This window comes from Juglans regia, chromosome 4 (genome assembly GCF_001411555.2).
Source record: "Juglans regia cultivar Chandler chromosome 4, Walnut 2.0, whole genome shotgun sequence".
NCBI lineage: Eukaryota > Viridiplantae > Streptophyta > Magnoliopsida > Fagales > Juglandaceae > Juglans > Juglans regia.
Window position 1 is genome coordinate 34758746 of NC_049904.1, and position 23558 is coordinate 34782303.

General features: G+C 34.7%; 3 protein-coding genes across 6 annotated transcripts; all 3 read right to left on the reverse strand.

Annotated features, from left to right (window-relative positions):
• Positions 1-3666: 3666 nt before the first annotated feature.
• LOC109004310 (protein FAR1-RELATED SEQUENCE 5-like) lies at positions 3667-5630 on the reverse strand. Its single transcript, XM_035689309.1, has 3 exons — positions 4292-5630; positions 3966-4196; positions 3667-3821 (listed from the first exon to the last, which is right to left on the reverse strand). Exons 1-3 carry the CDS (start codon positions 5628-5630, stop codon positions 3667-3669), a joined length of 1725 nt encoding a protein of 574 aa, XP_035545202.1.
• A 2268-nt stretch (positions 5631-7898) lies between these two features.
• Positions 7899-12599, reverse strand: LOC109004314 (5'-adenylylsulfate reductase-like 7). Its single transcript, XM_035689840.1, has 4 exons — positions 12093-12599; positions 10012-10193; positions 9204-9328; positions 7899-8611 (listed from the first exon to the last, which is right to left on the reverse strand). The coding sequence occupies exons 1-4, from the start codon at positions 12249-12251 to the stop codon at positions 8193-8195; spliced, it is 885 nt and encodes a 294-aa protein (XP_035545733.1). The 5' UTR covers positions 12252-12599; the 3' UTR covers positions 7899-8192.
• A 1980-nt stretch (positions 12600-14579) lies between these two features.
• On the reverse strand, positions 14580-18873 carry LOC118348297 (translocase of chloroplast 34-like). 4 transcript variants are annotated; one of them, XM_035689702.1, is made up of 9 exons: positions 18620-18873; positions 18271-18366; positions 18055-18170; positions 17830-17937; positions 17612-17736; positions 17182-17446; positions 15335-15403; positions 15061-15222; positions 14580-14966 (listed from the first exon to the last, which is right to left on the reverse strand). In XM_035689702.1, exons 3-9 carry the CDS (start codon positions 18148-18150, stop codon positions 14853-14855), a joined length of 939 nt encoding a protein of 312 aa, XP_035545595.1. In that variant the 5' UTR covers positions 18151-18170; positions 18271-18366; positions 18620-18873; the 3' UTR covers positions 14580-14852. The 4 variants fall into 4 exon arrangements, with proteins under 4 accessions (XP_035545595.1, XP_035545593.1, XP_035545592.1 ...); XM_035689700.1 differs by having other exon boundaries at positions 18055-18167; positions 18620-18872; XM_035689699.1 differs by lacking the exon at positions 18271-18366 and having other exon boundaries at positions 18055-18167; positions 18620-18872.
• Positions 18874-23558: the final 4685 nt, after the last annotated feature.

A 23558-nucleotide genomic window follows, 5' to 3' on the forward strand; every position in this document is an offset into this window, starting at 1 on the left:
ATGTCATAAAGACCATTAAATTTGTGTACATAGAGTTGTTCTATTTACATAATGACCATTATATTGGCTATTTGGATTGGAGATTACCCCACTAGTTCAATTTTGAATCAATGTGATGAGAAAGAAGACTAATGCTTGATAAGTTGAGATTCTATTAAACATAAATTATTTTTTTTTTTATGTAGTTTTCAAATTTATTCATTTTTTTTAAAAGTACACAAAACATAAATATCCTAAAACTCAACAAAAACTCTAGACGCAAGTGGGCTCGTGCAGTTGCCATGCAAACGGCTAACGTGGAAAATTGAAAACGGTGTTGTTTTCAATTTCAATTTTTCACGTTTTCGCCGTTTGCCATTTCCATTTCCCCCCATTCCCCCATTCCTCCCTCATTCTCTGTGTTTCGAGTCTTCGACCCAATCCCCCTTCCTCTCTAGTATTGCTTCCTCTCTCTATGAACCTCTTTGTTTCTCACCCCACCAGTCGAAGCCCACCGGTGCCCTTCCACTCTAGCACATCGTCTCTGTGTCGTAGCTCGGCGTAGCGAGGTGAAGATCAAGCTCCAGAAGCCCACCGGCGCCCTTCCACTCTAGCCCATTCGTCTTTGTGTTGCAACGCGGCAAGGCGAAGCCCTTCCACTCTGATTCCTTCCTTCCTCCCTCCCTCCTAACCCTAACCCAAACCCAGCCCATCCCCTTCATCCCGAAACCCTAATCACAGCCAATATCCCTCATCCCGAAACCCTAGCCCTAACCCTAACCCTAACCCTAACCCTAACCAGCCCATTTCCCTCATCCTGAAATCCTAGCCATGACCCAGTTCATTAAGGAAGAAGGAAGAGAGTCGCCCTTGTCCGGTCTAGGTTGAAGGCAAGTACACATCATTTTAATTCCTTTTGTATTATGTTTTTTTATCGAGTTTTTAGTTTAAAAAATCCTATTTGGCAAATATCAAAAAATTAAGTAGGAGTTTGGTATGTTTTTTTTGGTAGAGCATGACATTTATTCATGCAATGTTGACTGGTGTTATAGATTGCTCACAGTTGGTGCAAACTTAATATGTTTCTTGTTATTGGCTTTGTGGTAAGACACTGCATGTGATGGGCACTATAGTTACACATGATAGGGTAAACATCTCAAGTTATGCTCTTAACTTGTCCACTTGAACGTTTGAGAAGTTTCAAGCTCTGTGCAAGATGACTTGTAAGGAGAGTATGGGATTTGGCTCAATGGTCTATAGGACAGTTAGATAGCATCCTTGCCATGGATATATCCACCAACTATTTTTTAATATTAAGAGATGTTATTTTGGGTCTTTAGTTCTTCCTTCTTGTTGGAGTAATTAATGTTTAATTTCTTTCTCTTGTTGTTCTAAGATCATATTTTATTATGCTTCTCATGATATTTAGAATTTGTTGTGCTAGTTGGATTTCATGTATGTATTGGAGTCATTGATTTAAGAAAACATTAATTTCTTTGGTCTATATGCATGCATGGTAGGACACATTAGACTTTGAAATTCAAGGAAATTATTAATTATATCCCTTGATAAGAAAATTAATAATGATAATGACAATTCTTGATAGGACGTACGGGTCTTTACAAATTATTCATTCAAGTAGTACTCATATATAATATCATGATCATATTTTTAGAAATTCATGCATGATTGGCCTCCATGCATGAATGCATATTTCGATCAACATATTTGATTAATTTCCAATTCAAAGACATGAATTTTAAGATGCTACAACGCACTTAATATTATTTTATTATTGGTGCATGTGAATTAGAAATAAAAACATGATACATATATATATATATATATATATACAAGTAACTTTAATTATATACGAAATAAAGTAGGTACTGATGATCATGATCTAGCCCTAAATGCAATGAATGTCTTGAGATTCCTGACATGCATGTTTGCTAATAATTGTACAAGACTACATGCATGCATGCTGATTATGATCATCAAATTAAAGACTGTTCTCATTAGCTTGGTCGCTAAGTTATGCAAATCATTAAACAGTACTCTTGCTAAAAAGGTGAGAAAAAACAATATAAATGAGATGCATAATATATATATATTTTTTATAAGTAAATGAGATGCATAATATATATATATTTTTTATAAGTAAATGAGATGCATAATATATATCTTGTTGATTTGATCCTTTTTGTTCGATCTGGTTGGATTAATAAATGGATCATGCTAGTCGATCAACCATCAGTTGATTTTACTGTTGGACGTGACCGCTAGTTCATTCTTGCTATGCGTCGTGCTGTTTTTTCAGTGCTTCCCTTTATGTGTGTCTTTTGATATGCGTGCCTTTCATTTGTGATTCTGGTTCATGTTAGAATGTTGTCGTCATCATCACTGTTTTCTTCATCCGTTGGCAAACGTACTTTAGCATCGCCTTTGTGCTTCTGTGACGTTGAAGCTAATTTGAGATACTCAAATACTAAGGCAAATCTTGGAAGACCCTTCTTAGGGTGTCCAAAGTACAACACGAAGGTATCTACATGACTTATTTTTTATATAAGTTTAATGAATTGATTAATATTACATACGTCTAACATTTGAATTGTTTTTCTGTGCAGATATCAGGGATTACCACACTGTAATTATTTCAAGTGGGCAGATAGTGAGCAAGACATAAAGCTAGAAGAAAAAAAAAATGAAATGTCAAGGAAAACCGAGGAAGAGCTCCAAAAGAGACTCAGCGATATCGAAAATAAAGTAACTGAGCTCCTTAAGATAGTGGATGACATCAAGAAGATAGAGATGGTGCTATATAGTATATCTGAGGAGGTCCGGAAAAAGGAGTCGGTGCTTCTTGAGAGAGAAGCTGCCCTAAGGCGTTCACGCACGTTATCTCGGATGTACTTTGGTGTTTTTATAGTTATTTTTTGCTATTTATACCTTTGGTAGTGGTTTATGTTACATCTTATTCGGAAGTTGTAAGTTAAGTGTTATTAGTTATTTAGTGCTATAGGTTATTAGTTATTTAGTGCTGTAAATCTTTAGTTGAAGTGTTATTACAAAATTGAATTATTAGTTAAGTGTTATTTAAGGTGTTATAAGTTATTTAATTTGTATAATTAGATTTGTATAATTAATATAAGGTCTTATAAGTTATTTAATTGAAAAAGCCACCTGAATTGTATATACGTGAATAAGCCACCTACACTGGTTGGCCAACAACTAAAGAAGCCATCCAATTGACCATTTGTCTTTGAAACCTGTAGCATGGCAATTTCAGGCATGGCAATTAGGGACTTACTCAAACCTGTTGTATCACTACTAATATTAATATAAGTAACAATAAAATCTGCACACCCATCCAAAAATAACCGTGAAATAGTATCACTTTTGAAGCTATGTGAATATAACAAAATTACAAAAACTTTAACCACCAACCTTCCTACTTACAAGATAATTACAAAAACCTGCAACAATACATTTATACCTTCCTTCTTACAAAATACTTACAAAATAAATACAAGTCAATGCCACTTAGCATACATAAATGGTAAACCTTGATTTTTCTTATTCCCGCAATCATCATTCCTAATGTTAAAGGAATCGAACGGTTATTTTTAATTCTCCCAATGTTAAAACATTCACCTGTTTGGCTTTCCCTCTGACTTGGACTTTCTTCTATTTGGCTTTAACTTTTCGTATGTTTGTCTCCATCCTAGATGCTCTCCTCAGAGATAGGGGTCTTCCTTTCCCTTTGACAACAAGTGGACTCTTGACTTGTTGTGAACCAGCAACTGCAGTTGTGTCCAGTGTCATATAACCAGCATTCGAATCTGTTATGGGCAAAGAACTGTTTAAATATGACATCATTAAACAACAGAAATTAAGTAATTTTTTTCCTTCCTTCATAAGTAGGAATTAAGTACTTATAAAGAACTAAACAAGATAATAGACTTTAAAAATCGTCACATTCAAACCTGTGTGGGTCAAAGATCTGTTGCGTGTTTGCTCGAGATAACATTCAGTCATCTCATTTATCCTGTTCTTTGCATCTTCGAATTGCTCATTAGATTCCGTCGCATATGTAATCATCCCATAACACATATTCAACAAAATTGAATATCTATTACCATTAGGCCTCTGATCCCCTGCGTCATAGTTACTGCAGATTAACGTGTATCGCCTCTTGATGTCCTTTCTCCATCGGTCTAAAATGTACCAGTTTGGCAATGATTTTATACCGTTAGATTTGAATACGGCCAAAATATGCCTACACAGTATCCCCTCATCTGAAATAACCCACATGAACACTTAGCATTGCAGTCTTCTTCATGAAAGTCCACTGAATATGTAACCATTTTACTGAACTCCTCAATACGAACTTCATCTTTTACCAAATAACTCTTCATTACACCATTCGATGTAAGTAGATATGGATTCAAATCAAGCACACCTATTACTTGCTGCTGTACTTCTCTAAATTTAGCGTTAGTATACAACTCTTGAAATTTCTTTTCAATTGGAGATCTCGATACACAGGGAATGACCTGGCTAAATGATTGGAATTCCGCATGATTTTCATTCTCAATTTTCTTATTCAGCGCATTGTCAAACTGGTCGACAAACTCCTTCAAGTTTGTTTTTAAATGAACATAACCGTCAAAAAAAGCATTCATACTCTCGCTGCGTTGGGTTGTACTCATTCCAGCCCAAAAGTGCTCTTTAAGGAAAACCGGTACCCAATGCTCACACGCCGCATATAAACTTTTCAACCATGGATTCTCATGTAAGTCGTATGTGTTAATAAACTTGGCCCAACATTTTTCAAACTCCTCAATAGTTTGTGTGTCGTACACACATTTCATTAGTCGAGTTTTCAGCCCACTTCTGTATGCAGCATATGACCCAAGCTTCTCAGAGACTTTCTTCAGTATATGCCATAGGCATAATCTATGTCGAGTTTCTGGAAAGACAGTAGCAATTGTATTTTTCGTTGCTCTGTCTTGATCAGTAATAATAGCCATTGGAGCTATACCGTCCATACACTGTAACCAGGTTTGAAATAACCATGTAAAGGTCTCCGTGTCCTCACTGGAAATTAACCCAGCTCTCAAAAGAATCGACTGTCCGTGATGGTTTACACCAACAAATGGTGCAAATGACATCCCATACCTATTCGTCAGGTATGTGGTGTCGAATGTAACTATGTCACCAAAATACTGGTAGACTGCCCGACTACGTGGATCTGCCCAAAAAATATTTTTTAACCTTCCTTCATCGTCTAAATCCATCAATGCAAAAAATCCGTTATTCTTGTACTGCATCCTCATAAAATAATCTTGAAGTGATCCAGCACCACCTGCGCCAAGTCGTAGATGTCGTGCTTTGTCGATGTAATTGCAACAATCCTTTTCCAAAAATGGAAGGTTCTCAAAGCCATCTACTCCAACGACAAGAGATTCGTAACTCTTATTCAGTTGGATTCCAGCTAAATCGTTTGTGTCTAGGACTCTTTTAACAGAGTCACTCACTTCTCTATTACATCGAAAGAAGCGGGATTTCATTGGGTTGAGATCGTGATTATGTGTATTATGGACTGTTGTCAACCACATCTTTCTCTCAACTCTTAAGGCATTAATCATTGCCTTACAGTCCGTTTTTCCCGTCGGACCTGGGTTGGCGAGATTGGAACTCTTATTTCGGGCCTTCCTTCCCCATGCACAACAAGGGTGACATATCTGACACTCTGATCCTCTGACCTCTCACTCATTTGTGTCATCACTCAAAACCCACATTTTTTACCATAATGCTTATAATAGCTAAACAACTCTTCAAATGAATTGAACTCCATCCCCGGCTTTGATTCCTCAACGATATCATCACCTCCAACGATAGCACTGCCTGTGGTGTACCAGTAATGCCATGGTTAGTTGGTATACCGGTAGTGCCATCGTCAGTTTCCCGTTCATCTGGTCTATCCACCAAAATTTCTTCATCTACTTTAGCAGAAGTACATGGCGCTTCAGTTTGCAGACAATCGGGTCTATCTTCTTCACCAACTCCTGCGCTTGTTCCAAAGCTTGTACCGATAAATGGTCTCGGAGGTTCCATCCCAAATTGAAATGGGTAATCAACATTAGCTTAAAACAAAAAAACTAAAACATTTAATTTGTTTAAAAAATTATTATCTTATAACTAAAAAACAATAAAAGAGTTGAAAAATCACGTGAATATTGCTTGGATTATTGGTTCCATCTAGATATGGCAAGAAAGCTGGTGACCATGCAGACATTGGTCTTAAATAACCGTGCATGTAATTTTGATAGTTTAGTATACTAGTTTGAGGGATGTCCTAACAAAATAATAATATTATTAATAATTATAATGTTAAACATTGAGCTGCAATTAATTTTCTTAATTATGAAACAACATACTGAGTTTGACGGATTTGAGCTAAATGGTGTACGCGAAAATGGGTGTTCTTCTCCTTTTCCCATGCCCTATACAAGTTGTTCAATATCCAATGTCAGTCTTTGATAAGTTATCAAGAAAATTACTTCAATCAACTAGAAGACTAATATTGTACATATTGCTTTCAAGAAAAAAAAACTGATAAAAATTTGCTTAGCATCAAATACTGTTTACACATGCCAGAGATGATTGATGCCTCTCTTCTCAACTAAATCATCCACCGATTGTTTTTTCAGAACAATTCAAATTTAACTAACGTACATGAGGGAACAAAATAATAATCTAGCACCCAAGATCATTGTTTAAAGGTCATTCCAAACATTTTGTATATTTGACGACAACTAAACCATAATAATTAAACCACAATATCAATATTTAACCACTAAATTAATTTTTCAGCGAACAAATTTCCACATAAACAACTCTATTCAATGCAAAAATTTTGAATTTAACAATATCAAATCTAAATCACAACAGGCTGTGTAAGGAAAAAAATAACTAAATTACAACAGAAAAAACCAACTAAAGCATAACATGTGTGGAACAAAACAACTAATCTGTGGAAGAAAAAAACCACCTAAATCAACAATAGCAATGGAAGAAAAAAAACAAGCAAATCATGACATGCTTCATTGTTTATCAGTGACCACAACATTTAATCAAATGCAAAGTTAAAATTTCAGATCAAAGTAGAGATGAAGATGACCCACAGTGCGACCGTATGGGGACGAAGATGACCCGTGAAACTGACCCATGTCGCTGGCCCACTAAGCTGACTCGAGCTGATGGCCCACGAACCTGACCCAGCCCAACGCAGACCGGCCTTGACCCAGCCCAACGCACCCACCGACATTCTCTGGGTTTCAATTTGCAGACCAAACTCGCTCGCACAATATTTCTCCAAATCGCCCGACACATGCACAAAGCTGAACGAGCGGGAAATGAAATGAACCTGGGTCTCCGCTTTTCATCTTCGCTTCGTTTCGTTTTTTTTTAACGACTAACGTGGCATGATGCCATGTCAGCCGACTACACGCCGTCTGCGTAAGACGACTGTGCATAGCAATACTGAAAGCTCAAATATCAGTTCTCCAGAAAGATTGGAGGGGGACGCATGATATAGAATTGATACACACCTACAAGTCAGAAGGCTCCCCAATTCAGACTAGTTTGGATTAACATGGGGGTGGACCGTACTTGATTATCTTATTTCGTGGGGATAGCCGGAAATTGCACTGAACCCACCACGATTTCAAAATGTTAAGAAGGAAAGCTTGCTGTTAAAATAATGGAGTAATTTAACCAAATTGACCTAAACCATCAGGCAAACCCACCATTGATTAGAATGCATTAGCAGTTGCACTGAATCTCATACCGCCCCCCAATTTATCATTTGTGTGTGTGTGTGTGTGACAGAGAGAGAGAAGGATTTTGGGGGCTGTTTGATACGTTTACATTCAACTTATCTGTAAAGCAGACAATTTACACGAAAGCTGTTCTCAAATATACATAGTCGTTTGCTTCCTCCCAAAAAAAAAAAAAAAAAACCGACTCAAACAAGGACAACAGCTTCAGCTACATCACTTAAGAATCATATTCTTTTTTTAGAAGAAAGAGGAGGAGCGAGGGAGAGGGAGAGCTGCAACCACCAGAGCAGTTCATAGTCTATCATTTTGAACGATGAGGTCTTTTCTACACCCAATTTCTCTAAAACAAGACCGTAAAGTTCCACCTTAAGTCGACGATCTAGCTGATGATTCACCCAAAGCGACAGAGGCCAAGGAAGAAGCCCAAACACGAGCATTCTTTGCACCTTCGTGGAAGTTCTTGGTCTTGCATAGCCTCAGCTTGGTCCAAACCCTCCGTACATCAATCATGTGAAGGATACGTCCCATTATTTGGCTTGTTTCACCAAATATTTCCAGGTTGAAATGGGGAATATATGTGACCCAAAATGCTTCAAAACGAGATAAGACTGCTGGGAATATGTATACAAGTAGCTTCAAGCAGAGGAACGATATAGAGAAGACCAAGTACGGTTCCCTCTTTGAGACCTCTTTCAACCACCTATTTGATGACAGGAAATTGGATGTATCTCCACTCTCCAAGCAGATTGGTTGATCCTCAGCAAAATCTTGAACTGGTTCAAGGCCTGACATACAGAGAGATGCATCATGTAGTTGATCTTAGAAACATCAAGTCACGGGAAATGCACATTAATCAGTTTCTTTGCTGCTCCTTTAACCAATGAGTTGCAGTCGCAGATCTAGGATTGAGTTCTTATTTTCCTTTTTTTATCCTTTTACTGATGTAAAAAAAAAAAAAAAAGATACCAGGGTGTGGGGGGAATTTAAACACATTATCCATGACCCAGGAGAACCATTTTAGATTAGGGCAAGCAAAGAAAAAAGTAGCAACTGGATCAGCTTAATCTAGCCGAATGCATTATTTTAAAATATGGTAAAAAATTACTTGGATCGGAGAAAACGGTGACTAAGTGATGTGGAATTTAGCATACACAAAAAGAGCATATAGAGGATGATCGGATGATCCAACAGCGAACCCAACAAATATAAATTTAGTGGAAGGTTATTAACTGGTGTAACATTGCAAAAAGTAACTTACCAAAAAAAAAAAAAGACATTGCGAAGAGTAAATATTGATATAACCTGAACTCAACCCTGCATATATGTATGTACATACACAAAAATATGTATCTTTTTGTTTGCTCAGGATAACCTTACCTGTAGTCTTCTTATAAAATTGAACAAGTGACGAGAGAATTTTGGGCCCATGATATCGCACCCTTGATGTCTTGTTCACCATTAATATGGATGGCCAGCTATGGATTCCAAATCTTGAAAATATGCTGCAATACAACACGCCTAAACTCAGACAAATAACATCCAGGTTTCTAAGTCAAACTCTTATTTCCATCGGCATCATTCAGGTTACATTAAGAAGGTCAATTGCATACAATAGAACTTGCATGTCACAATTTTAAATTCAATTAACATGCCAAACCCTTTTTAATGTTTTTGTTGTGTGGGTGTGGGTGTGGGTGTGTGTGTGTGTGTGTGTTGGGGCTTTAATGACATGGCAAAAAATAAAAGAAGACAATTGATAGTTTATCTTCTAAATAATCTTGCACCACTTACCCAACAATATAGAATCAACTCAGCCATGGTTAGAAGATAGAATGCCACAGAAAATTAATATGGACATCATTACACTCACGCACGTGGGGAAGGGGGAGGGGGAGGGGGAGGGGGAGGAGGAGGAGGGCTTTCTAGAAATGATTCCAAGAAGATACGATCATGATTCGATTCCAAGAAGATACGATCATGATTCGCAAGGCTAAAAAATATTAACTCAACAATCATGCCCTCACTCATATACATTGCCCATCCCTGGGCAATCACATTATGTTATGCCCAACACATAAAGGACAGCCAATCTTTCACCAGGTACATTTGCTTCATGGTAGCACTGCCATTTTTCAACCCCAAAATGAAAACATTAAAAAAGCAGGTCAAGCAAGTAGCGTCACACCTCGGCATGGCTGAAGATTTCTCAACTGTCAAATGTTCTATCTGCGGAAACATGGAACTGAGGGTTTTATAAGCAGGTAGTACACTGCAAGAGAATGGGCACCTAGAAGCATAGAAGAGTACAGAAGTATATCCATTCCTCCCTTTGGAAGCCAAAGCTCTATCAAGGAAGTCTCCATCCACCTAGAGATAACAAAATAAAGATAAGGAAATGTCAAAATGCACTCCTTTACAGAAACAAATCTATAGTAACATGTCTCATCGGTAATTATGCAAGTACGAGCAATCAGGCTATACAATTCTTGAATATTTGTACCATTCCCTCATTAATTTTCTCCATAACAGCAGGAAAAACTTAGATATCAATACTACGAACAGGAAATTAAACAATGGAAAGTATGCTTAACATTCATGAAACACACTAAATGGTTGAGATCTATGACTAAAGAAAATTAAAGAGGAACGAAAACCATGGTATAAACATCCATCCCCTTCTCCTTCTTTCAATTTCTCTACCCTACCAAATACGACAACATGGAAATCTGTTTTCCATTTTCCTTCCACCCTCTTCCATCCTTCCGCTTTTCCTCCCGACCAAATATGCTCTAAAGACCATTTTGACAGATTATTCAGTGGCTAAAAGGCTAGGGAATACTGCAAAGGTTTAAGGTTTCAAGTGTAGAAGGAATAGGATATGGTTCAGGGTTGTGAGTTGTGAAGAAAAAAGAGAATTCTGTTTAGTGGCCATGTGAATAATGATGTAAATTGTAGCATCACACTAATTTGGGTACCTAAAGAAAGAACACACAAGACCAACATGCCTCAATAATCAAAGCACTTGATATTCAATTATTCAAATCTCTGAATTCTTAAGATACATTGAGCACACATATAGACTCTCTTGACCCACCCTACTGAGAATTTCTTTCCCCTTTTGTCCTACCTACTAAGAATCTAAATTGACTAATACGTTAAAATCATAATAACAGACAAGCTCCAAAAAAGTTCTTTGACCCGAAACTAATTACCAACCCCAATTATCAACCAAGCCTCAAAGCAATATCATGTCTTCTGAAATTTGATTTTGATAAGTCATGTCTTCTGAAATTTAACCTACACCCACACGTCAAGCCACAATGGTGAGAGCTAAAAGTATGCGTGTTTTGCATATTGTTTTACTACATCGTGTGTTTTTCACCCATCATGGGTACTAGCAAGCCTAGACTGAACCCTAAACTGTTCATCAAAGACTTTTCCAAGCAGCAAACACCCTGATGTAAATTGTAATCACCAACCCTTGCAACTTGAACTGAATAAAAAAAAAAAATTCCCTCCCAAACTCTTTACGGGCAAAACATTGATGTTAGATAGCCCAAGGCCATGTCAAATATACACTTCCGCCCACCCATATTCATCGATTTGCCCCTCCATAAGAACTAAATTCAAACCTTCCAGAATACGAATATATTCAAAGCCATACTTCTTGAGAGAGCTTTGAAAAGTCTAATTTAAATGGCAACCAGAGAAAACTACATTAATAAAAAATAGAGAAAGTTAAAGAAGAAAGGTCCACATAGAGAAGCATTTAGTAACAACCCAATACTGAATTCACCTCTTCCTTTCCGAAAATTAGGTTATAAATCAAAACTAGGGAAGTTCCAAAAATTTTATCGTACCAGTTTAGAAGCATCCTAACATTCAAAAGAGAAACTTATAGAAAAAAAAAAAAAAACATTAAAAAGTGAACCATCATCGAAAACAGATTCCAATTCTCAACAAAATTTTGCACCGCAATGTCGACTACACACAATCAAAACCCAATACTCTCAACAAGAAAATACCAACGACGCTTTGCATTAAAAAAACCTAGAAACAAAAATCACCCAAGATCAAGCACAAATTCTCATAACCCACAAATCAACAAATCAAATACAGCATGCAGGAGTATACAAATATACAACCATAAAAGGTTATTATAATAACCGAACAAATATTTTTAATACTTAAAAATTATAAAAAAAAAACACAGAAAATCAGAGCGGAAGTGTAAAAATAAAAAAGAACGGAAATGAGAGAGCGTACCTGGAGAGGTGGGTTGGGGGAGATCGAAAGAGGGCATTGAGATTGAAGACCGTAGAGAAAAAAATTCGATTCTTTAGGGCACAACACCGAGGACGAAGACGCCAATCGCAGCCAAGCGAAGAGAGTGATGTAGAGGAAGACAAGGGAAGCAACAGCCATAAGAGGAAAAGGGTATGCAGAGAATCAACAAGAACAGTGGGGGCAAAACGGGGAGAGGAAGATTCTGGGGGTATTGAGAACGAACACAAACGAAAAAAAGGGAGGGTAAGGATGGGGGGTTTTCCTGTCTCGACTTTCTCCCTCTCTTAGCTTTGCTGTTATCCTTGTTTCTGTGTTCTCCGTTTGTTTTCTTTTCTCGACTCTCTATGCTATGGCTTATGGTAATTGGGGTCGGTACTTTGGAGGGAGTGCGCTGGTGATTGACCGAGTGGCGTTATCTGATCTGATCTGACCTGAGAGCCTCACCGATTCCAAATTTTTCGCAGCTCTTGCAAGCGCCTTCGTCTTCGCGTATATATATATATATATATATATATAGTGATGATGCTGATAAGGCTTGTTTTGACAGTTAAATGACATGAGGTATTTGTAAGAGCACTCTCATTGGAATAGTTAAATTAAAGTATATTTTTTATGAATGTAAGATGAATTTAATTTTTAGCTATTCCATTTATATAAATCTCTATATTGGAATAGTCATTTTTTCATTATATGACAATAAAATAATATAAGATGAATTTAATTTTGACTATTCACATCAAATCTCCAAATTGAATTATCTATTTATTCATTATATAGTAATGAGTAATTAATAATTTTAAAAATTTTTTAATTATGAATTTATTTTATTTTTTCATATTTTACTATTTATAATATTATATATTATTTTGTAATTGTATTCTAATTATATTTTTTCAATTGTCATTTAAAATGGAGAGAGAAATAATTAATATTAAAAGGAAAGAGAAAGAAATAATATAAAAATGATTTGATGAATGAATAGTGTCTTCCAAATTTAGAAATTAGTTTGGATATTACTGTAGCTATATTCCAAATATTTGGAATATAGCTAATTCAATGTGAGCAATTTATCCACCTAATAGCTAAATTCTCATTGGATTTAACTTTTAGCTAATCCAATGAGAATGCTCTAAATGGTTAAATACTAATAAAATGTTTGAGTTAATATATTTTAAAGAATTTAAATGGAAGATAAAAATTAATTAAAAATATTGTTATAATATTATTTTTTTAATATTATTTTTATTTTAAAATTAAAAAAAATAGAATTTTTTTTTTATTTTGTTTAAAAATTTTAAAAAATTGTAATGATTAGATGTAAAAGTTAAAAATTAAAATTGAAAAGTTTTTATGTTTGTGATGTTTAGATATTAAAATGAGATGAAACGAAATGAGATTGGAAGACTTTGAAGAACTTTACTATCTAAACCAAATCTAAGAAATAATATCTTCCCAATCTCGCTCTCTACCTGCCTTGTGTCGCATGCGTGTTACAAGAGACGATGCCAAAGAATTTTTAAAGATAAAAATAAATTTACAAATTAAAGTGACTTGATACGATACGTCATATTGTAAAATTATTTTTATTGTAAAATAGATATAACAAATTTTATGAAATCACATCAGTTTGTGAGTTTATTTTTATATAATCTCTTTGTATTTATACCAATTCTCATTTCTAAATGAAAAATAATAAACACGTTTCATAACACTTTACATAACTATGTTTTAAAATAAGATTTTTTTTTTTTGTAAAATATCTTATAAAAATATTTTTATTTTAAAATATGTATTGTAAAATAATTCATAAAATATATTATGTAAGTATCATTACTTATTTCTAAATAGTGTATAAATTGGAATTTCATTTTTTATTTATTTTTCTTGCAAATACCATGGAAGAAGAAAGTCTATTTGTCATATTTTGACGGAGAAATTATTCAGCTCGAAAGAGATCTTATACTGGTAAACATTCAATTTGATATAATTTAATGTGATATATTAAATTATAAAATTATTTTATTATAAAATAAATTTAATATATTTTATAAAATTATATTAATTTATAAATTCATTTTTATAAAATATCTTTATAACAATACCACTTCGGTACCAAACCACTTTCCAAATCCTACCTACGGCTCTTAAATGGGCCAAAGCCTTTATAAGCCTTGTCTGATTATTTCATCAAGGGAATGAATAGCAAGCAATGGCTAATCAAGAGATTTAGAAACAATCTAAACCTATTTCATTTCATTATTATAATTTTTATAAATTTTCATATAAAATATAATAAATAATTTAATTTTTTCAAATTTTAAAATAATAATAATATTAAAAAATAATATTTTAATAATATTTTATTCAACTTTCATCTCAATTCAACTCAACTCAACTCACTATCCAATCCTAACCCAATAGGCAGTACTTGTAAGTAGGAAATTCCCCCTTCCCAAAAGGTAAGACTAGGCGATGAAGTGCCTCTTAGTGGACTTATTATATTAAAACAAAAACTGATTTATGAAAATGAATACTACATATGCAGCATTACCTAAAAAAAAATCAAACGGCATCATTTATCTGAGTATTAAAAAATAAAAATAAAAAATAACATTCTCTCAAAACGCCACGGAGTCCATCTGCCATAGATTACTACTATTGCAGAGTGCAGAGTGTGCAGAATCATAGAGATGCCATCAGCGCCAGGAATAATGCTTCATATTTAACAAAATTCCAATTTCATGATAGCCGAGATTGGTCACATCCATAATCCTTCTTGTACCATGACGCTCGACCCTCCTTTGCAATATCATTCTTGATTGCGCGCTCTATTGGTTTCACCACAAAGAAATACTGTAGACAAAAAAATATACAAACTTTTTAATGAGAATTTTCCATCCCTCTCACGGGAGAAAACACATTAAGCATCCAAAGTTCAGAAGCATACTTGGAAAGCAAAAATAAGCGGAATAAGGAGCTTCCATCTCTCATTGGGGTTTGACCCTTCAACCAGCTTCTTGTCAACCAAAATAGACTTGCTTCCATTCAACACAACGTCTGTGATTGTTTTGACTAAATGCGGAATCCCCGCAGTTCCATCTGGGAGAACCTGTCACCGAAGTACAACCATCTTCTCGATCTCTCATACAAGAGAAAACATCCATGACAAATGCAACCAGAGATTTGGACATCAAACAAGTAGCATCAGTAAATAGGCTAACCTTTTTATCAGTTTCATTCTTATTACATCTTTCACTGTTCTCAACCAAGACAACAGGGATAGCAAACTCCTATAGAGAGAAAGGGAAAATAGACAAATGAATTTTATGAAATAAATCGAAGCTGAAAACCATAAGAAATTTCTTTCCAAACAGAGAATTTTTCACCGTGCTGAGCTGCAACATAAAGATACTATAAGGTGTACCCAAGTTGGAACTCTGTACTACGATAGGCTACATCGAGCACTAAAGCATATCTTAGGACATGGAAATTCACCATCAAAGTTGATTATCAGGGAAAAAAAAAGAAATCTCACTATCAATATCATTTTTTGTAAGAAAATTCTATACACCATACTACCATCTCACTATGTAAGATGTGGCACATTTATCACTATTCTTACATAGTGAGATGAAAGAGGGATGAGAGTGTGGTGTATAACAATACTTTTCTTTGTAAGGAATATTAAGAGGGTGTACTCTTGTACGCATTTAGGGTACTAATCTTTTTAATAAATAAATAAATGCATGTAGGGTACATTTTGGTACGTGAAATCCGTACTCTCATTCCTTTAGGAATAGAATAGGTATTTCTATTCTTTTGTTTGGTGACAACACATGATATCTTGCTTGGAATTAGATTAAAATTTCTAAAATACCCATTCCAATTTTTTTTCCTAAAAAATCCACTCAAGCTTTTTTTAAACCCGAGAAATAAAAAATAATAGACATAGGAATCCCATTCAAGGTGCCTCACAATGGCCACCGTGGTGGCTTTGGGTTTGTGGTGGTGTCCAGCCACCTGAAGTTTTTTAATTTAAAAAAAAAGGATTCAAAATTGAAGAAATAAGGACTTAAAAAATTACACTCTTGCCCCAAGGAACAGCTATTCCTCTTATTTTATGAAGGAAGGGCAATTCCACACCTAAGGCACAACCAAACTAAGTGTGGAATAGCGATTCCATTTCAGAGCCCATTCCACAAACCAAACATGCCACTTGTGAGCAATTTTAATGGCATTGGCATCCTGTGATTGGATGGAAATATCACATCATCCATACTACCAGAATACCTAATAATTTTCCTAAGGTAACTAAAAACTCTTGCATATTAGAGGAGAAGCAACTAGTAGCAACCATCCAACCAAAGAGAGATCTAAAAAGTGACACTTCAATTTTCACATGGACAAATCACTTATGCACCACACTATCCATAAGTGAACAAATAGCCTTCCAAATCTCTCCACCACATTGTCTTACCAAGTATCCCTCCCATCACCTTCCTAGTCACAGCCACATCACCTGATGCAAACAAAATCCAGGAACCATAATTTTCTCATAGACAGGTAGCAGTACCAGTAAGCATCTATCAAAGTAATCTAATTTCGTCAGATCTTAAGAAATGGACATAAGCAAACAGCCAAATGGCACAACTGTAATCCTTTTACCAGGGGCAAAGCGATGTATCTATGTAAACTGTCTGGCAGAGCACACTTATTTCAAGTATCATAGAAGTTTATCCATTTATAGATTATTTTAGCCTTTAAAATTTTGAAGATAAACAAATTTTTAAACAAACAAAAAAACACTCGCAGTACACATATACAGCATCTTAAAATAACTTTGCAAGTAAAAGAGAAAGCTAATAGTTTATCATTTAGATAATCACCTTTCATGCATCTCATGCAGAGAATTGGACAATACACAAGTTCATGTAAAATGTCTCAAGTTAAGCAGTCAGATACTTCATATGAAATACTAAAGACAATGTAGCAGCAGGCAAAACAAAAACACAAGTCATGAAGATAAGGTTCCAGAAGAAGAATCAGGATAATTTCTTTCAAAATGAACCTGCTTATCGTGCTTTTCTAACCCCGCACCAAGACGAACAACTTTTAGAAGAGCCCCTGACCTTTTGGAGCAAAAATCTTTGTAAGAAAATCCATCAGGTGGTGAGAGCTGAGCGTGTGTGAGAACAACCAAAGCCCTATTCCATATTCCTTTACCAAAACACTCTGTTATGGCCTTAACTACCTGCCTATCCAAGTTGTCGACCCTATAAGCATCCAAACGGTCCACATAGAGTAGAACATCGATGGTCTTGTTCAGAAGGAAACTGTTCACACAAGTTGCACACCCAGCCCCATTGAACAGGAAAGAACAAGAAATAGAAAAAAAAAAGTTGGATTCATTAAAAAGATCGGTGTCAGTTCCTCATGCATGCCAGAAAATAATACACGCGGAAATTGTAAAACTCCTACTATGTCAAGCAAGAGCATACCGTTTTAGAATCTCAAGTGTCCGGTCATTGATGTATTCTCCTTCAATTAGCCCCGGAGTGTCAATAATGTTCAAAGTAAACCCAGCACTTGCACGTGACACCATAAATGGCCTTGTTGCTTCAGACTACGAGAAACAACATAAAACCATATATATAAATATGAAATACACAGCACGGATGACATGCAAATAACCCAAAAAACAGAATGCAGCATATACCTGAAAGGGATTAACAGACACTGCTCTTTCCCCTATAATCGAGTTAACAGTTGATGACTTCCCAACACCACCTTTCCCCACTACTAGTATTGTCAATGTGTTCCCATTCTACTCCAACATATTAACAAAAAATCAAAAGACAAAAACACCACGGACACAGTAAATTATACGCCTGCAAGCAAGCACATTTGTAAATAACGGGAATATTCTTATGAGAAAAAGAACCTCCTGCTTAATTTTCCCCAGCAATTCAAGCAATTTAGTCTGTGTCGCTGAAGCGAACGTGTTGATCCCAACCCATTCACGTATTAGGGACGCCATAGATAGATGTTTTTATACTACTTCAAGCAAAATGAATAAAAATAAATTAAAAAATATCAAGTAGTTCACAAAACGAGCAAAAAAAAAAACTGAAATTAAACTCTATAAAGAAATTATCACCAGCCCGTTCAGATAACCAACTCCTCATCCAACATAAAATAAATAGAGAAACAGTATTTTCTGTTATACACAATAGCCGGTCCTCGCTCCATATCTCTAACCTCACAGCATAACAATAGAACCTTATCAGAGAACAAGTTGACAATTTCTTTACATAACGCAAAGACCATAATTCGGTGTCTGTGTGTATTACTTTGAAAATAATGAGAAAGCTGGGGTTTTGGTAGCCAAGGAAAATACCTAAATGCCATAAAGGACGCGTTGCGGTTCTAATCCATCAAAATAATAGAAAGGACGATAAGATGGTAGGGAGTACGCAAATTGAGACGAGAATGAAGATTCTGGTTACCTGGGAAAAGCAGAGATTTTGTACAATAAATGATTTTAATCCTTTGATCGGATCTCTCTCTCCAGTCTCCAGACTAAATACTGTATCGATGGGTTTTCTAATCCTTCAATGGAGCTCTATTGTAGTCCAAACTTCTAGTCAAAATTTGGACTGGCTAACTGCTCTTATCCCCTTCATCCCACACCCCCTCCCCAGGGGTCTACTCTGTCAGGTGGGAGGGTTCTACTCTGTCAGGTTTGATCGATTATTAGAATAACTTTTCCTTATTTGAATGATAATATACAAAGCGGAAGACATTTTAACCATTTGCATCAAGTTTAATAATCCTTCTTGTATGCGCGCTCTTCCAAAAGCACATATTAAAACAAGAGGTAGAAATTATTGGTAAGCATTAGGGGTGTAATCGGTTCGGTCCGGTCCGGTTTTGGATAAAATTTAGGATCGAAACGGTATGTATCGATTTTGTATTTTTTAAAACCGATTACGCACCGGTTACCCTCCTAAACCGGTACTTCCGGTTTTACCGATTTTCGATCCGATTTTTCGATTTTTTTAAAATGTAAATTTCACAATTTGTTATTAAAAATTTATTTATAAAAACAAAAATTGATTTAAAAAAACTGTTTTATACTTTTATTAATATATTAGACTATATAATAGTATTAATATTAGACTATTGGTATAGTTATAAGTTATATATTAGTATTAGTTATAAACTTTGAGTGATTTAGTATTAACATTTTATGTAATAATTTATAAATTATAATAAGAAATTATTTCATATATGAATATATATATTATATATAAAATTTCACATAAAAATTTATAATTATACATTATATATAAAACTTATATATTACTATTTAATATATATAAAATATTTTGTATAAAATTTATATATAAAAAATATTATTTTTTATTTTTTTTAATCAACCGGTCTGGTCCTGGCAAAAAAATCCCGGAACCGGAACTGGACCGGAACCGGCCGGTTTTTATATTTTAAAAACCGGTTCTGGACCGAATCGGTTCAAAATCGGTAAAACCGGTCCGGTTCGGTCCGGTCCGGACAGGTTTTCTGGTTTTTCGATTTGAATTTACACCTCTAGTAAGCATATTCGATCAAACGGTGACTTTCTCGCCAGTCCCATGCTACTACCCATAAATTACATATTTTTAGAATTGAATCTGTGCACACTGATTTTAAAAATTGAAAAATAAAAATCTCACAAAATTTTTCTAGAGTAGAGAAAGATAATATTTTGAATTTAACTATAGTTTACATAAATTAGACTATACACTTTCTATATGAATACATATAATTAAATGTGTAAAAATGTGTTTATAAAAAAGAATATATATTATAATTTATTATGTCATAAATTATATTTATCATTGATATATATAATATAATATATATATATATTAATAACTTAATATTAATATTTATGTTTAAGATTAAAATCTTATATTATATTAATTTTAATATTTTATGTTCTAAAATTAAAATTTATATATTATATCAAATGTTATATTAATTTTATGTTATTAAATTATTAGACATGAATGATAAGATTCTAAAATTATTAGATTATTAGCATATAATATATATAATATAATAGAGAGTCTGTTTGCAACCGCCCATGGGAACCGCGAGGTAATCGTGTCTCACGTGGCAAAATAGAAACGACGATGTTTCTACCTTTATCGTCTTCTCCTTTTTTCTCATTTCAGAATCAAAATTGCTAGAGGCAACCATTTCCAGAGCTCCCAGACCACTCGAAATCGTAGTTTCCCCCATTTTCAGAGCTCCCTCAAAATCCACCTTGCTCCTTTTCTCCTTCATCTTCCATTGAAAGTTCTCACCCCTTTGTCTTTACCAACCTCATAGTTCTCACCCCTCCGTTTGGATAAACCCCATAATCATTGAAAGTTTTCACAAGGAACATGGTGATTTTGACAAGAATGATCATTACTTTACCACTACCAATTGATGCATTAAAAGTAAACAAGAAGTTACAAGAAGTTATGTCATGATTGATGACCAGATCTACCACAAATTTGGTGTACGGACTACTAGTTTTTTCTAACAATTTAGAGCTTAAAGAGGCAGTGGAAGATGGTAGGGAGAAAAATAAATACCAAACTCATAAAGAGATAAACAGAAACAAACCATTCAAATTAGAAATATTTTCTTTAAATATCTTATTGCTACCATGACAACATCAAGAAAAACGAAGAAGCTCGATCAAACATCGAAACCAGATGGACAAGATCTACCAGACCTGAAGACAGCGACGACGGCGATCTCTTATTTCTTCCAGTATAAATCAAAGTGAATGAATCTGAGTAGGGAGTGAAGTAGAAATCAAGTTTTATGGGCAACAATCTGAGTTTCTTTCGGGATAGGAGCAAAATCGCAGACCCAAAATTGCAGTTTTTCTTCCAAACCCATACCTATTGCAATACTTTCTTGTTCTAAAATCTGAGTTTTCCCTCTTCCTTTACCTCAGTGTTTTGTTTTGTTTTTGTTTTTGTTTTTTTTTTACTTTTTATCCACCGACTGACGTCCACGGTTTCGCGTGTCAATTGCCCCTAGCAAACTGAATATAATATAAAGAAATTATATATAATATAAAAAAATCATATAAAAAATATTTTATATATAATATATATATATGAACGGGTCTAGTTTGGTGTTATAAAAAAAAAATCAAAACCAGACGATTTTGAACCAGTTTTGCAAAATTGGAGCCGGTACCAAACCAAACCGGGTTTTTACACAAGATTGAACACACTGATTTGATCTGGTTCCCTTATTTTTCAATTTGTTTTTCAACCCTAAACCTTTCAACATGGCAAATACTAGAGAAAACATGTGCATAAAGCATGCCAACTTCACGTTGACAACAAGAGTAATGCTATGAGAAATGTTAATTGTGCTTGAATTTTTTTTTAAAAAAAATTATTTTTCACATGTCAGTTTTTTATATACTAAAAATTATAAAATTTTAAATTTAAAAAATTTGAATTTTAAAATAAAACTAATAAAATGATTTTTTTTATAAATACATGTAGCACTATTATTTATATTATGTTGTGATAGAATATGAGCTTATACACACACACACACACACATACTAGGTCGGGAGCAACGTGCTTTATTGCCTAGTTGAGTGAAACAGATTTTTTACAAAAATAATATTGTTTAAAAAAATAATTAATAAATAATTTAATGAATGAAAAAAAAGAGTAAATTTTAGCAAATATAGAAACAAAAGTATAATAATTAAAGAGAAGAGGCCAGTCCTTTTGGTCTTGTTTAGTACTGCAGAGGATACGAGCCTCAGCCACGAGCGTTGGAAATGAGTTAACAAATTGTTAGACGTGTATTTCTATAGATCAATAAATAAGATATAGTTGTTTAGTATGGTGAACATTAGACTTGAGAAAAATGTGTACTATCTCATAATATTCTTCCACAAGATTTTCTAAGAAAGTATGAGCTCTCTAAAAAAAAAACAATTTAAACCATTAATCTGGGATGCACAGCCTAATTGTTGACAAATAGAGGTGCATAAAAAAATCAAAACGATCTCGGATCAAAAAACTAAAGCATCGTTAAACTGGAACCTTAGAACAATTTAAGGTTAAATACAAACTGTAGAATCCCAAGACCACAATAGCTCTAATCAGTTTTGCATCCTCAATTACAAGACCACCATAGCTCCAATCAGTTTGAGATGCATTTAATAAGTTTACAACCTACATGGCATTTCCCCCGAGGATAGATTTTGTCACACTCACTTATTTGCATAAAATTGTACTCATCATCATTGAATAGGCCTCTCCACTAAAAACACTCAGTTTCAAGTGCCTCTTGGCTTGAAAGATGGTCATGTACCCTTCTCTTCCATGTTCTTGCTTGATTGGTTATTGGTACATTCATAACAACATGCTTTAGCACATGAAACTTTTCTCTAGCCACCTTTGTTGACTTAGTATTCTTCTTTTGTCTGTTAGTTAGGGTAGAATTCCAGCTTAGATCTATAGCCCTTTTATATGTGTCTTGTGTCTCCATTATAGTGTCTTCTAGAGTGGCCCCTAGATGGAGCCTGGGTTCCTCCATGCCTTTTGATAATGCTTTAAGACAATATCTTGTTTTCATATCTGATGGGGTCTAATCATTTTTTTTTTTTTTAGGTGTTCCATTGAATTGAATTAATCAGCTTTCACAGGTTATGGAGGTATTATTGATCATTCTTTGTTGTTTAATTGGTTGTATAACTATGATCTATGAGCATGCCCTCGAATACAACTACCTCCATATATCCACTTGTTTATTTAGTGGGTTTGATGCAAAAGAAAAATCATTTTTTATCCACTTGAGTGTTTATCATAGTGTTCTTGGTGTTCATCTTATTTTTGCTCTTCCAATCCGTTCAAGCCACAAAATTCGACCAACCTAGTGTTTGTCATCCTTTCCATAAGTTTGTCACTTTCCATAATTTGTTTGCCTCATCAAACTTGCCCTAGCCGAAACACACTCCCAATTTGAATTCAAATTCAAATTTCGACAACCCTTGCCTTATTTGAATTTGCCCTAGCCGCCCATTCCACTTTCCATATCCAACACTCTTGCTCTAAGTCCAAAACCCTAATCCTAAACCCTAACCGTCCATCATCATCTTCCCAACACTAAACCCTAAACTCAAGTGGCGCCAATCCTAGTGTCCACATCTTACCATCTTTGTCACTTACCATAAATAGCCCCATCATCCACCATAAACCCTAGCCGTCCACCTCAAAACTCTATAAGGGAATTCATTCCTTTTAGGAGTCTTGACTTCCTCCAATTTAAATTCAAATTCAAATCCCAATTCCAATCCCTTAATTTAAGGAATTTTAAATCTTCTTCAATTCCTTAAATCACTCTTCCTAC